Below are 13,992 nucleotides of genomic sequence, written 5' to 3' on the forward strand. Positions count from 1 at the left end.
TTGCACAGCATGATGTAATCCCAGTGGCACAGTCAACAGCAATAGCTTGCTCTCATGCACATATAAAAGCTTAACGAATTCGTCTGATGGGTAAAGTGGAAATAAATTTAAAAAAAAAACTCTTTCAGATTTATTGCAACAAAACATTAAATAACATTATATGCTTACACAAAAGGTTTGAGCTCAACAGTAGAAATGTGCAAACACAAGTTAGAAGACAGCAGATGTGTTTAGCTCAAAACCATAGACAGTGCACTCAGGTGACTGTGGACTTCCTATTATTATAATCTGTTTTGTTCTCAAAACTGAGAGGGATGTTGTGTGGATATTTGGAGTCATTATGTATTGCTGCAGCATCAGACACATTGTAAAATATTGACAAGCTGTCAGCTAAGCCCCTTTGTAAATGTATGCGGGTCATCAAGTTTTCAGCAGCATTGTATCACGTTGCATCAGAAAGGCAGGATGGAGGAGAACATATAAAACCTCATATCACATTCAGTCTGATCTGACTTTGTGTCTCCCAGCTCCAACAGTGGTGACTTTCTCTTTTGATGTGGGCAACGGTCCGGCAGTCCTGTCCGTAAAGTCCCACCTCCCTCTGAATGACAGACAATGGCACTATGTGAGGGCAGAGCGGAATGTGAAGGAGGCCTCCCTGCAGGTTGACCAGCTGCCCCTTCGCCTCCTGCAGGCTCCAGCTGATGGACACCTCCGCCTCCGGCTCAGCAGCCAGCTGTTTGTTGGTAGGCTTTCCATCAAACTGATTTTTTTATTGCTACATTGGGGAAAAGCATTGTGTGAATGGCTAAAAGTTAGTATTATCAGCATTCTTATTTTGTAGGCTTCAGACATTCAGTTGAACATTTAGTTTTAGTCTAGCTGTGCTTTGTGACATGAAAATGTTCTCCTTTAGAACATTATCAGGAACTCGTACTAACAGCTAATATGCTATATTTGTTTTAAGTCACTTTTCTATCATCTATTTCTTTTGCATTACAAATGATGCAAGTAAAAAATTATTTTTTTTACTATGTATTTAAAATTTTCAGGGTTTGTTTTTATGTTAAATTATATGGTGATCTTGAGTGTCAAGAAAGGTGCCTACAAATAAAATTTATTATTATTATTATTATTATTATTATTATTATTATTATTATTATTATTATTATTATTATTATTATTATTATTATTATTAAGAGAGAAGGTAAAAAAAACTGCCAGAAACAATTTATACACTCTCACTAAAGGTGGGTTAGCTATTTTCAGAAAAGAGTCGTCCATCAGCTATTTTAGGGAAAATATTTGTTGATTGTCATGTGGTGCAGCAAGGGGACAACATAGCTTGCTCCACAAAGTTGTACAGTCATGGCCAAATGTTTTGAGAATGATTCAAGTGTTAATATTTACAAAGTCTACTGCTTCAGTTTTTATAACGGCAATTTGCATATACTCCAGAATGTTATAAAGAGTGATCAGCGTAACAGCAATTAATTGCAAAGTCAATATTTGCCTAGAAAATGAACTTTATCCCCCAAAACACATTTCAACTTCATTGCAGCCCTGCCTTAAAAGGACCAGCTAACATTGCTTCAGTGATTGCTCCATTAACACAGGTGTGGGTGGTGATGAGGACAGGGCTGGAGATCAATCTGTCATGATTAAGTAAGAATGACACCACTGGACACTTTAAAAAGAGGCTGGTGCTTGACATCATTGTTTCTCTTCTGTGAACCATGGTTATCTCGAAAGAAACACGTGCAGTCATCATTGCACTGCACAAAAATGGCCTAACAGGAAAGAAAATCGCAGCTAGAAAGATTGCACCTCAGTCAACAATCTATCGCATCATCAAGAACTTCAAGGAGAGAGGTTCCATTGCTGCCAAAAAGGCTCCAGGGCGCCCAAGAAAGACCAGCAAGCGCCAGGACCGTCTCTTAAAAGTGTTTCAGCTGTGGGATCGGGCTACCAGCAGTTCAGAGCTTGCTCAGGAATGGCAGCAGGCAGGTGTGAGTGCATCTGCACACACTGTGAGGCGGAGACTCTTGGAGCAAGGCCTGGTCTCAAGGAGGGCAGCAAAGAAGCCACTTCTCTCCAGGAAAAACATCAGGGACAGACTGATATTCTGCAAAAGGTACAGGGAGTGGACTGCTGAGGACTGGGGTAAAGTCATTTTCTCTGATGAATCCCCTTTCCGATTGTTTGGGACATCTGGAAAACAGCTTGTTCGGAGAAGACAAGGTGAGCGCTACCACCAGTCTTGTCTCATGCCAACTGTAAAGCATCCTGAAACCATTCATGTGTGGGGTTGCTTCTCAGCCAAGGGAGTCGGCTCTCTCACAGTCTTACCTAAAAACACAGCCATGAATAAAGAATGGTACCAGAATGTCCTCCGAGAGCAACTTCTCCCAACCATCCAAGAGCAGTTTGGTGATGAACAATGCCTTTTCCAGCATGATGGAGCACCTTGCCATAAAGCAAAGGTGATATCTAACTGGCTCAGGGAACAAAACATAGAGATTTTGGGTCCATGGCCTGGAAACTCCCCTGATCTTAATCCCATTGAAAACATGTGGTCAATCATCAAGAGACGGGTGGACAAACGAAAACCTAGGAATTCTGACAAAATGCAAGCATTGATTGTGCAAGAATGGACTGCTATCAGTCAGGATTTGGTCCAGAAATTGATTGAGAGCATGCCAGGGAGAATTGCAGAGGTCCTGAAGAAGAGGGGTCAACACTGCAAATATTGACTTGCTGCATTAACTCATTCTGTCATTAAAAGCTTTTGTTACTCATAATATGATTGCAATTGTATTTCTGTATGTGATGACAACATCTGACATACACACATGAAAACCAGAGGGCAGCAGATCATGTGAAAATATAATATTTGTGTCATTCTCAATACTTTTGGTCATGACTGTAAAGTTCAGAGTAGTAGTCGCCATTTATTTTAGAAAACTTGACAAAATCAGGAGCAATGACCACATGGTAAAGAATATTTAAACCCATGGAAGTGTTTCACTGCCCTCAGCTTGTTGGTTGCAGTAAACTGAAAGTGAAACTGATGGCTACACGTACTGTCTGACTTAGAGCATTAAATCGTAATTCCATAGTGATTAGACTTATTGTCCGCCACTCATTTGCTGTTGCTACTGTATTTTTATATTGGTGGTTGGAAAAATGACACAATCATGCAAAAATTCTGGAAAAATGAAATGTTTTCTATATATTGTCAACACTAAGACATGTGCTGTGCAGTTTGGTGTGTTTCAATTCAGTTAGCACTAAAATAAGGTGATCCACTCACCTACACTCTGACACACAATTAGTAGAGCCAGTGTTTATGTGACCCTGTCCGTGTGAGACGACACCTCGCTGATCCTTAGACTCTGCGTTGTGTTTTCTTTAATGGTGGTTGTCGAAAGGAAACTTGAGGCAGAAATCGGACACACATGGCGGTTGAGATCGTGGTTCAGACCGTTTATTCGGACCAACTGACAGCGCAGCGGCTTCGCCTTCAGAATTCACAGCAAATACTGCGTGTCAATATAAGTCTCATTAACGCAGTTATTATTATTATTATTTTTTGTTTAACAGATACAGCATATATTAAAAAAAGAAGAAAAAGACAAAACGATACAAAACTAACTACTTGGACATTAAAAGTAACATTTGGCTACATTGAGGAGCTGGCGGTCAGCATTGCTTACCTTCAGAATTCACAGCAAATACTGACCGTTGTACTGCCAGCGCACCGTAACAGTCGCCAAGTACGGTGTTCTTCAACGGACACACTTTACCAACTTCCACAACTCAAAGAACAAATCTAACATTTTGGTGGCATCCGCTGACATATTTAAGCCACTGCCCTACATCTACATGAGCTAATCAACCACCACTGTGTTCAGACGATCACTAATGATCACAATATAAACATCAAGATTGAAAACATAATAATGTAACAGGCTGAATGTTCTGTTTTGGGGGTTTACCTACTTTTTGTGTGGAAAATGTTTTTGTGTATTTTGGTGGTTATTCCTCTTGATACACTTGAAGGTAATATCTGCTCTATGGGCTCGTTGATCTGTTATCTGTTGGTTGCCATGGCAATGGGACTGCTTGTAGAGTAAAGCTGACACAGCCAGGAAAAGTGGAATAGAAGTAGTTTTGAGATGTTCTTCATTTGTTCTCGGTGTTATTTTACATTTTCTGTGGCACACTGCAGCTGCTGTAATATGGAGGACCAAACTAACACAATTATAAATAAAAGCAGAAATATATATATTGTGGTGGACACAAATGTTGCAGATTTTGTGTGTGCTTTCACATTATTAGTGCATGTTGCTAGCTGCTACATTGATGATGTGTATTTTGCTACCTACCACTGTAAACTTGAAGGTCCTGACCTTCAACCTCTTGCCAACATGCTTGCCACAGAAATGAACTAGCACAACTTTTTCTTAAATTGAAGTTATTTCAAATTATTTTTGTTATTAAGATTTACCGTCAGTAGTAAAAACAAATGAATAAATAATTCAGACATACAAGCATGCATGCAATTAGTTATTGCACTGATTACTTCAGAAAGGTGACAAGACTGCTCCCAAAATTGCCTAGATTTTCCGACATCTAGATCCACATAACATATATTTTTCAAATTACCGTCTGTTTGACAACAGCAATTTAAATGTGTTATTTAAATTAATTAATAATTTCTCAAAAGCAGTCCAAATCTACAGAAAATTAAGAAAAAATGTTAAAATCATCCAGGTCATGTTACAGATGTGTCTATTCATCTAAAGGCTAACTACAGAGAATTACAGCAGATCACCTTTTCACCTTTTAATCTTTAATAAAAAAAAAAATAAACATACCTTGAAAATCAATACCAGTGATGTCCAATGTAACATCTGAGACAAAAATACTCTGATTTGCAGTTATCTATATAGTTCAGGTAACCCTCAGCACGGCAGCAAACACTGCAGATACAATTTTGTTTTTCTGCAGGAATCCTCTCAGCCAGCCCCCCTCCTCCGATTGTCTTAAATAGAATACTCTGTGTGTTAAAAAGGGTCACCCAGACCACTAAAACAGACATCAAGGGTGCTCTACATGCGTTAAGTGTCAGCATTTGAGAAGTTGGAAATGAGAAAATGTTGGCATCCATTAACCTCTGTAACCCTGGAACTGCGGTATCTTTGTTACAAATTAACCTATTTCAATGCAACACATCAAGGTAGGCATAAAGTATTTAAGAGCACAAAATAGCTCAGAGAGGTGAATGTAATAAGTATCAGGTGTGATGCTGGAGGTCAAACAGGAGGTAGGAGAGAAGAAGAAAAAGTCCAGTTATTGCTCCAACCTGGAGAAAGAAGCAATAAATCAGAGGTTTTAGAGTTTGAGACTTATCAGCACAGTCTGCCACACTGAGGATGGTGCTAAGGAAAATGATTATTTAATGCTAAAATACACTTAATCTTACGACATCTGTAAAGGGATAGCCAACACTTTATTTGGAACAGTTTTCTGTGGAGCATGGGGGAAGCAGGGCCTTTTCTTCCCCATTGACACAACAGAGCAATAAATTTGCATTCCAATGGGAGTGGGGGCTACGCAGGTGTCTGTGAAATCTCATCTTAGGACGTTTGGCGCCAGGGATCTTCCGTATCAGGCAGAGATGACCACGGGGTAGTCCGCCCTCTGCTTAGATAAAAAACAGGCACCTTTGCTATAAATCAGGAAGTCCCAACTTTCTTTGGGGGCCTGAGGGAGTTCTAATTGGACGAAGAGCAGAACGCCTTTTTTGCATATATTAAATAGGGAAACACCCTTTTGGTTTATAGTTTCAGGTCATCACCGGAGAGAGAGAGTTTTTTTTTTTTTCATCTTTTCTCCACGTGGGCGCCTTTGTCTGTCTTATGTGTTTTCGTGTTGTCTGTTTCATGTTGTCTGTATAAAATGTATATCTCTGTACCTCTGCAGCTCTGTTAACGGATTCATGCGGTGCTTAGTATGAATTAAACTATGTGATCTGTGACGTCATTGTGCCTGCCGTTTCCTTGCCAGCTGTGACGAGATCCGCTCGACCCGGCTAACAGGAGGAAAAGGAGAGCCATGCTTTTCCAAAATTTAAGCTAACATAATAACTTTTCTCCTTAACAATGGACAGAAGAAACCCGATGAAGGCCGACCCAGTGTTTGGGTGAAGTTCCTGGTATTCTACTCAATCAGTGGATCTGGCTCTATAATTAATGATAAGTACAACAGAAGAAAGAAGCCGTCCAACTGCCTTCCGGCACTTAGTAATACGCACTGCAGCTAGTCTCTGACTTTGTCCATCTGCTGTTTGTTGCTGCTGATGAACAGTGGACAGATTGTGTTTTACTAGCAACAGCTGCTGCAACTGAGAAAGATGAGCTTTTAGAGGAATTACAACAACAAATCTGTAAGTCAAAACCACAACAGTTAGGACAAACATAACTGCAAGTAAAATACAGACTATTAGGAAGAAAACTATTAGTATTTTTGAATTTAAATCTGAATAAAAACTTCAGAAAGATTATTTGGAAGTGAATTAAATTACTCTGGTGAGCCTGCTTTCTTATTAATCAGAGAGAGAGAAAGAAGAGAACCAAAACTAGAGTTCTTACAAAGTTCATGATGCTTTTTAAGAACTTTCAGTTGAGAATCTGGGGGCCAGCGACAGAGGAACAGGAACCCTGGATCTGTAGGTTGACCGTGAGGCTGAAGGTACCAACGAAGAGGATTTGGTGGCTGTGTTTTGGTGTCCACAGGGTTGAAGTGCCAGACTTAGAGCTTGACGCCCGCAGAGCTGTGGCACTAGGAGAGCTTAACACTTGATAGCTGGCCTTAAAATGTCCCCCTTAAGACTGAGGTATGTCTTGAACCCATGTAGAGGCTTGGGAGCTGAGGTGAGTCTTGCTTGAGCCCCTCAGAGCTCTAGAGACTGGAGAGCACTGTGGAGCTCAGGAGCTAGCAATGCAGCTTGGAACCCTAGAACCAGTTCTACATAAGCAGCCACTGGAGAAACCTAGTAAAATTAAGTAGCAAAAAATAACGAATAAATAAACATAATTAGAAACACTAAGTACTGAACTAAAGAAAAAAGGAACAAAATCTAAAACCAAGTCAAACCCCAGATATGACACATAGGCCAACTGCATTTATGAAGGAGCGCTGATGTTTTAAAAAGCTACAGATTTTAATTAAAAGCAGTTAGATTATGTTACACAGTTTCTCTTTAATTTGTTGTGTAAATGCCTTAATGTTGTGCAACATTCGTCGAGGACTAAGACCTCCATACATGGGTTGTGCTTTATACCTGTGTCACCTCAGCACCCCTCTCTTATACTTCACAGAATGACTAATTATGTCACATATTTGAGAAACATAATATATCCAAAAAATATTATCTGATCAAATTAATATTACAATAAAGATAAATTCACTCTCGACCTTCATTGTGGTCTGCAGGTGTTGCTTGTGCATCAGAGTCACAGGAATACGAGAAACACAGTACAAAGGGACCAACTTGGGACTTTTGCTTGTAGAACAAAATGCATTTAATTGCATTAATGCCCCCCCAAAAAACCAAAACTTTAAGTCAGTTAACTGTAGACTAGCTTAAGATAAAATGGAGACTTGTTCTGATGTGAATGTGGTTCTGTTCATAGAAACGCTATGATTATCTCTTTGTCATGAGTCAGATGAGATAAATTATTGGTTCCAGCAAAGTAAAAGAATCCTCAAATAAAGCATTTGTACTTGGATGCATGCGGTATTGAATCAAAGTATGTTCCAACACAGAAGGAAAAGCACAATTATCAAAAACTTACTTTTCATAAATGAATCCAGAGTAAGTAAAGTGAGTTGTTGAGACTTTTCATTCACAAAGTCCAAGTAACTTAGTAAAAGTGAGTGTTGATAGCAATTAGATGATAAAACAATGTATTTAATTTTTAATTAAAAACAATGTTTGCATTTACAGTGTACTAGGAGAAAATAATTTTACATTATGCATTCAAAAGCCCCCCAAAAATTTACATTTAGAGACTAAAATACATTTAAAATTATAATAGCATGGAATTATAAATATGTAAATATCTAATTTGACAGTTGGAAGATGTAATATTGGATTTTATTTAGATGAGTAATAAGATATTAAAGTTACAGTAGGTGTAAGTCAATACACTTCATGCTAGGTGTGTCTTGTTTTAGCTATGAATTCTTCTGTATTATAAATGTTGAAGGTCACATCCACATCTGATTAGGTCCTGGCAATCCCTTCTAGTTTTATGTGGCCCCCTAACAGGCTGTGTAAATCAGGTGCCCCCTCCCCCTTTATTAAAAGGATGTAAAATTGATAATGATGTTCCATGGCTCTGATATTTGAGACATGATCTATATAAGTAAGAGAGAAACAAAAAGCAAGGTGGATAAGGTAGCTGTCTTTCTGTATTCCTCATGTGTCTCAGAAAAACGTAGCTCCTTTTATCTGTATGGGTGTGGTGGGAAACAAGAGGCTTGTAATGATATACCAATTTCACAAAATCTAATTTGTTTTATCGTCTTTTTTGTTTTCTTTTTCATTACTCCACTGGTTAAGATGCATGGCTATTGTCATTGATTTGTCACATATCTGCTGCGTTGTCTCCTCTGACATTTAAATGTGTCCTATTTAAGTGACACTCTTATAGGATGTCATAAAAATCATTCCCTTTCTTTTTAATAAAATCTCAATATAGGGAAGCTGCCCAAGGATCTAATAGCTCATTTACTTTAAAAATAATTTACTAAATATGTGAAAGGACAGATAGAGGTGACAGTCCTCTGTGGGTCTTAAAGATAATTTCCATAAAGCACAAAGGGGCCATTTCATTTTTATCTAAGAAAACAAAGATATAGTGCACAGAGCCATTGATCTTACAATATTTTTGCACTTGTATTTCAGTATGTGCATTTTGATATGGAAGATAGTGCAAACACAACCTGGAAGTAATATTGTAAAGCATCTGAGATTTATTTCATGGCTAATCAAACAAACTGAATGCTAGCTAAATAACTACTTCATGTGTGTGGTGGTAAATATGAAAAGACTAAGGAGATATGTGGAACACAAACCAGGAAGGCTGGTGGTGTAGCTCTACAGTCCCCTTGGGATGCCAGCGCATACTGTCTCAGACATGGTTCAGAATACAGAAGTGATGGAGAATAAAACGAGCGGCGCCAAGGAAAATAAACAAACAAACCAACTGGCTTCGTCAGTTTTTACAAGAACCCAAAAGAATCCCAGGTAACGGGCCAATGCCCCGAGTTTTCTGTTAACAGAGCGTGGACTCAAATGTTCTACACAGCAAGTCACCTTCCAGATCATTCCACAGTCCCTGACAGCTGTGATAAATCTAGCGTCACATTTGGTGTCGAAAAGGTACAAAAGTTAATGTTACAAACAAACCAGAATAAAGTGGGGATTCTATTATATGCAGTCATAATCATTAAATTCCATTCCTACTAGGCTTGATTGTCAGATTAAATGTAGGTGCTGAAAGTAAAACGCTTGAGGCAGGAAGTAAACATAATTATGATTGAGCCAACATGTCTGCACCGAAATTGCTATTCTATTGGACTGATGTAATGTTCTGTCATGTAATGGACCTGTGCAGGGTTTACCCCACCTTTCACCTTGTGACTAATAGCGATAGGCACCAACCTCCTCACTCCCACATGACTCATAAGGATCAGCAGGTACACTGTTGACCTGAAAGCAGCATCATTCATTATCAAGCAAAGTCATAAAAAACATAGAACAATTCTGACTAACAGGAGTGATTCCTACCACTAATTGTTCAAAGGAATCCAATTGCTAGTGAAAAACACATCAACACTCAGCAGCTATAACTTAGTTTCCTCTGATCATATAATGTTGCTGGAGTTGTTTTCTTTCCACTGGTATCTGCAGCTTTTCTTTTGAGTGACTAGGTTTTAAACCGCTTTCCCATCATTATTTTTAACACGATCCTTTGGTAAGCTAGCTGTAGCATCGCACTTTGAGCTCACATCTCGGCAAATAAATGGTTGTTTACTTGCAGTACCTCAAGGACCACTAGGGGCCGCCTCCCAGACCACCTGTTGTTCCGAGGTCCACAGATTGAGAAAGACTGGTCCAAAGTAATACCGCAATTTTCTGAGACATAGAAGTTTGGGTATGATTTACATAAGCCATAATCATAAAAATGCAGAAAAAAGGTTGAAATATTTTACTCTGTGTTTTTATTTCTAAACAAAATGGCTGTTTCACCTTTTGAGAAGACTAGCAAGAAATACTGCACCTTAATGCAATATTCTCTTTTTTAGATGTACTAAAATAGATCGATGTAATATTCTAATCTTAAAGGTTGTGTTTTCACTAATATAAGTCGAAGGCATCATATAATTTTTTAAGGTTTTACTGGCTCTAGTGGCCTTTATTTTGACAGTGAATCAACAGGAAAGTAGGTAATGAGAGAGGGGGAAGACACAGGGTAAATGTCATCAGGCTGGGACTTGAACTTGTGATGGACTCATCAAAGACTAAGTTGTGCTTTACCCCTGCACCGCCACAGCACCCCAACAAGATATGATAATAAACAGAAATAAAACTTTGAAGACATCCATTACTGCAAATTTAACCTATAATGTATTTCACTTAGTCATTGAGTAAATGAAATTAGCTTTTAAGTTACATTATAATCTATTGAATATGACTGTATATCTACATGATGATCAGTCAATATTTTACATACAGTGGATATTTCTTAGCATATTTGATCACTTTCAGAGGAGTTAGTAACAATGAGGGACCAGACCTTAAAATAAACTCCAATCTCAACAATCTCATAGCATTTGATCCTAGCTTTTTTATATAAATGTATTTATTTATTTATAAAAAAAAGACTTACATCACCATCTCATTCTGATTTACAAACAAACCTAAAGTTGTTTATACTGAAGTCACCACTAAGAATAGAAAACACATATAAATAGGTACAGAAACAGATGAACACATACTTAAGATTTAAGACTTTGTAGCAAGGTGAATAACAGGCCTGGAGGCAAACACATAGCAAAGTGGCTTTCCACTATCAAGTATGGGAGAATGATTAATACAGTAGCTGTAATTCTGGATATACCACAAGGGACTATATCGAGATTTGGTAGGCAGTGATGACCAGAATGTGATTACTGTTGTCAGGACATGTGAGAGGGAGCAGCAACAACAATGTAAAGATGAGCTGCTGAGTGGGCTGCTCATCCCATACAGAGGGACTAACAGCCTCGGCAAGAAAGAATCATATCATTTGTTTCATATTACACTTTCATCTTGAGCTATCCAAGAATGTTTGCTTACCTTTTATAAATCATTGTCCATACCAAAAGTAAAGAGGATGTGTTTTAAAAAGATACGTCTTCATTCAGATGGATGAAAATTTTACAATTGTGTTTTTCATTTATTTCTGTTAATTTATGTTTGGATAGTAGTGAAGAATACTTTAGAATACTTTTGACTTTCATCAGACCACAGAAAAGAGTACAACACATTTAAGGTACTTTATTGGTGTCAAAATGTATCAACATTGTTAACTTAGCTGTACCAGTCTTTTCCTGCAGCTGCTGACCCCAACAGCTGCTCCGAAACACATTCATGAGAAGTGGCGCAGAAAGCTGGGACATTTTTTCTTTGTTATGTTTCCTTTTTCTTTATTTGTTTTTGTGGGGCTTTGATTGTATATCAAGTCAAATTTTTAGGTTGGGTCTGCACCCAACCTAAAATTCTATTCCCAAAATGGCATTATCCATATTTTTGGATAAACGCATATCTTGTTAACCATCACAGAGTTTTTAGCAAATTCATAATAGTCTATGAAAGTACATGTTATTTTTTCATGTGTTTGTACAATAAAAATGGTGATGAAGAGGACAAAAGGTTTATACGAGTCACCGAAACAGCTGAGACTTAAATGTTCTAAAAATTCCCAACAGTTGCATCAAACTCCGTAGATTTGATGCAAGAGAAATGAAACAAAACATCCATTTGTCTCTCAGTAGTATCAGAAGCCTTTTTATCCATTCAGCCCGTGAAAAATGACAACTGTGGGTCATGCTGTAATAAGAATTCTGCTACAGGGACCTCAGTGGGGAGAAGGGTTAATAGCACTAAAAACAGCACAGACACACTGCAGCACAACCTGTAACACTGGTAGGTAGGATTCTACTTGAAAGAGTTTGAATTCAGATGAGGGAATGTATAATGAATGCATGCTGCAAATACAGGCAGAGCTTCTCTTCATCTGAAACAATACAGCATTTAACAAGCTTCATTTATCAGCCTTAAGGGATTGTGAAAGGAGATTATGCCTTTAGGTTTGTAATTTTTTTTCCCTCTCTCAGATAAATTACTATCACAACTGTATGATTTATTTTCCATCCAAAGTCATCAGTCTTCCATCTCTGGGAGGGAAAACCTGGAGTGAAGAAGTACAGTTTGAGTTTCTCTCTAAAACTGATGAAGGAAAATAGTCTGTACCATTAGTCTAGATGAGGTTTTTTTCCTTAAATGCCTAAAATGTTTCTCTAGTTTCATACTGGTTGTTTATGGTATGGAAGCTTTATAAATAGCCATAGCTATAAAGTTACTGCAGAATCATTTTTGTCATCTAAATGGTAATATGTTTTCAGGGGGAACAGCGTCCCAGCAGAGAGGCTTCTTGGGCTGCATCAGGTCTCTTATGGTCAACGGCATGACCTTTGACCTGGAGGAGAGGGCTAAAATGACCCCTGGGGTGAGCTCTGGCTGTCCAGGGTACTGCAGCGGCTCCAGCAATCTTTGTCACAACCGAGGCCGCTGCGTCGAGAAGAGCAACGGTTACATCTGCGACTGCTCACAGTCTGCATATGGAGGAGCCACCTGCAACCAAGGTGAGTCCCACTCTGTGAGTGTGTAAACAAAAGATACACAGTGTAATTCTTTTAATCAATTAAGGTTGATTGTAGCAAACAGAAAATCAATCACTGTCAAGGTTATTCCATTACAGAGAACCAATAGGAATACGAGCAATGCAAGAGACAATTAATACCTGTCCCTACTGCAGCGTGTGAAGGCATTTAAAATGCATTAGAACAAATTATCTCCTGCAGTATGGGCACAGCCTGCACAGACTGGAGAGGAGTAGGCTGAGCAACCTGCAATCTGACCAAGTGACAAAGAAAGAAAGTGAACACTCTGTGAGAACACAGATGAAAACTCCGCCTGAAGCTGTGGCGAACCACTCTGCACAGTTCCACTGTTTACTGCTGCTTATGAACCGAGATCTGAAAACAGCAGGAGCTTCAGCTTTTTTCAAAAACCTGCTTCTACCTCCATTTTTATAATACAGAGTCATAAAAAGAAGTAAATTAGAACCTTATTCTCTTTCCTTTTGGAGGGAACAGAAGATCAGGGCGATGGCATCAAAGAGAGTATCAATTTTGTAAAACAAACAAAAAAAAACCTGCTTGTGGTATGAACAATTTTAGCCCAAAACTTTACATTCTGTTTAGGAAATCCATGCCAAAACCTGTTTACAGCTCTGTTAATCACTAAGATATGATGCTTTTAAATGTCTTTCTAAATATACTAAAGATCAGACCTTCGCACAAACCAGAAGAAGGAAGATACAGATACAGAAATCTGATTAGTGCACTTCAAAAACTTATTTTGATATGTAGAATATAGGATGGCATTTTCTTGATTATAAATGACCAATGGTTTTCCTGTTGGGATGCATTGGGACCCCTCCTGGTAATCTAGAGAGTGTCATTACAGAGAGGGTTGTTTGAGTCTTTCTGTTACCTCGTCTGATAAGGGAAAGACAATGGTGATTATTGATTAATGCAGTAATGAAAATGAAGCACCATTGATCGTTTTGCATTAAATTTGAGCATACCATT

At 38.4% G+C, this 13,992-nt stretch overlaps 1 protein-coding gene across 2 annotated transcripts in view; it reads left to right on the forward strand.

Moving 5' to 3' along the window:
• Positions 1–13,992, forward strand: part of LOC102224173 (contactin-associated protein-like 5) — a 200,423-nt gene that overhangs the window by 145,623 nt on the left and 40,808 nt on the right. For both annotated transcript variants that reach the window (XM_023336600.1, XM_023336601.1), the window contains exons 17-18: positions 528–746; positions 12,742–12,981. In XM_023336600.1, coding sequence (XP_023192368.1) covers positions 528–746; positions 12,742–12,981 — 459 coding nt within the window. The remainder of the gene's footprint in view (positions 1–527; positions 747–12,741; positions 12,982–13,992) is intronic.

This window comes from Xiphophorus maculatus, chromosome 7 (genome assembly GCF_002775205.1).
Source record: "Xiphophorus maculatus strain JP 163 A chromosome 7, X_maculatus-5.0-male, whole genome shotgun sequence".
Classification (NCBI taxonomy): Eukaryota; Metazoa; Chordata; class Actinopteri; order Cyprinodontiformes; family Poeciliidae; genus Xiphophorus; species Xiphophorus maculatus.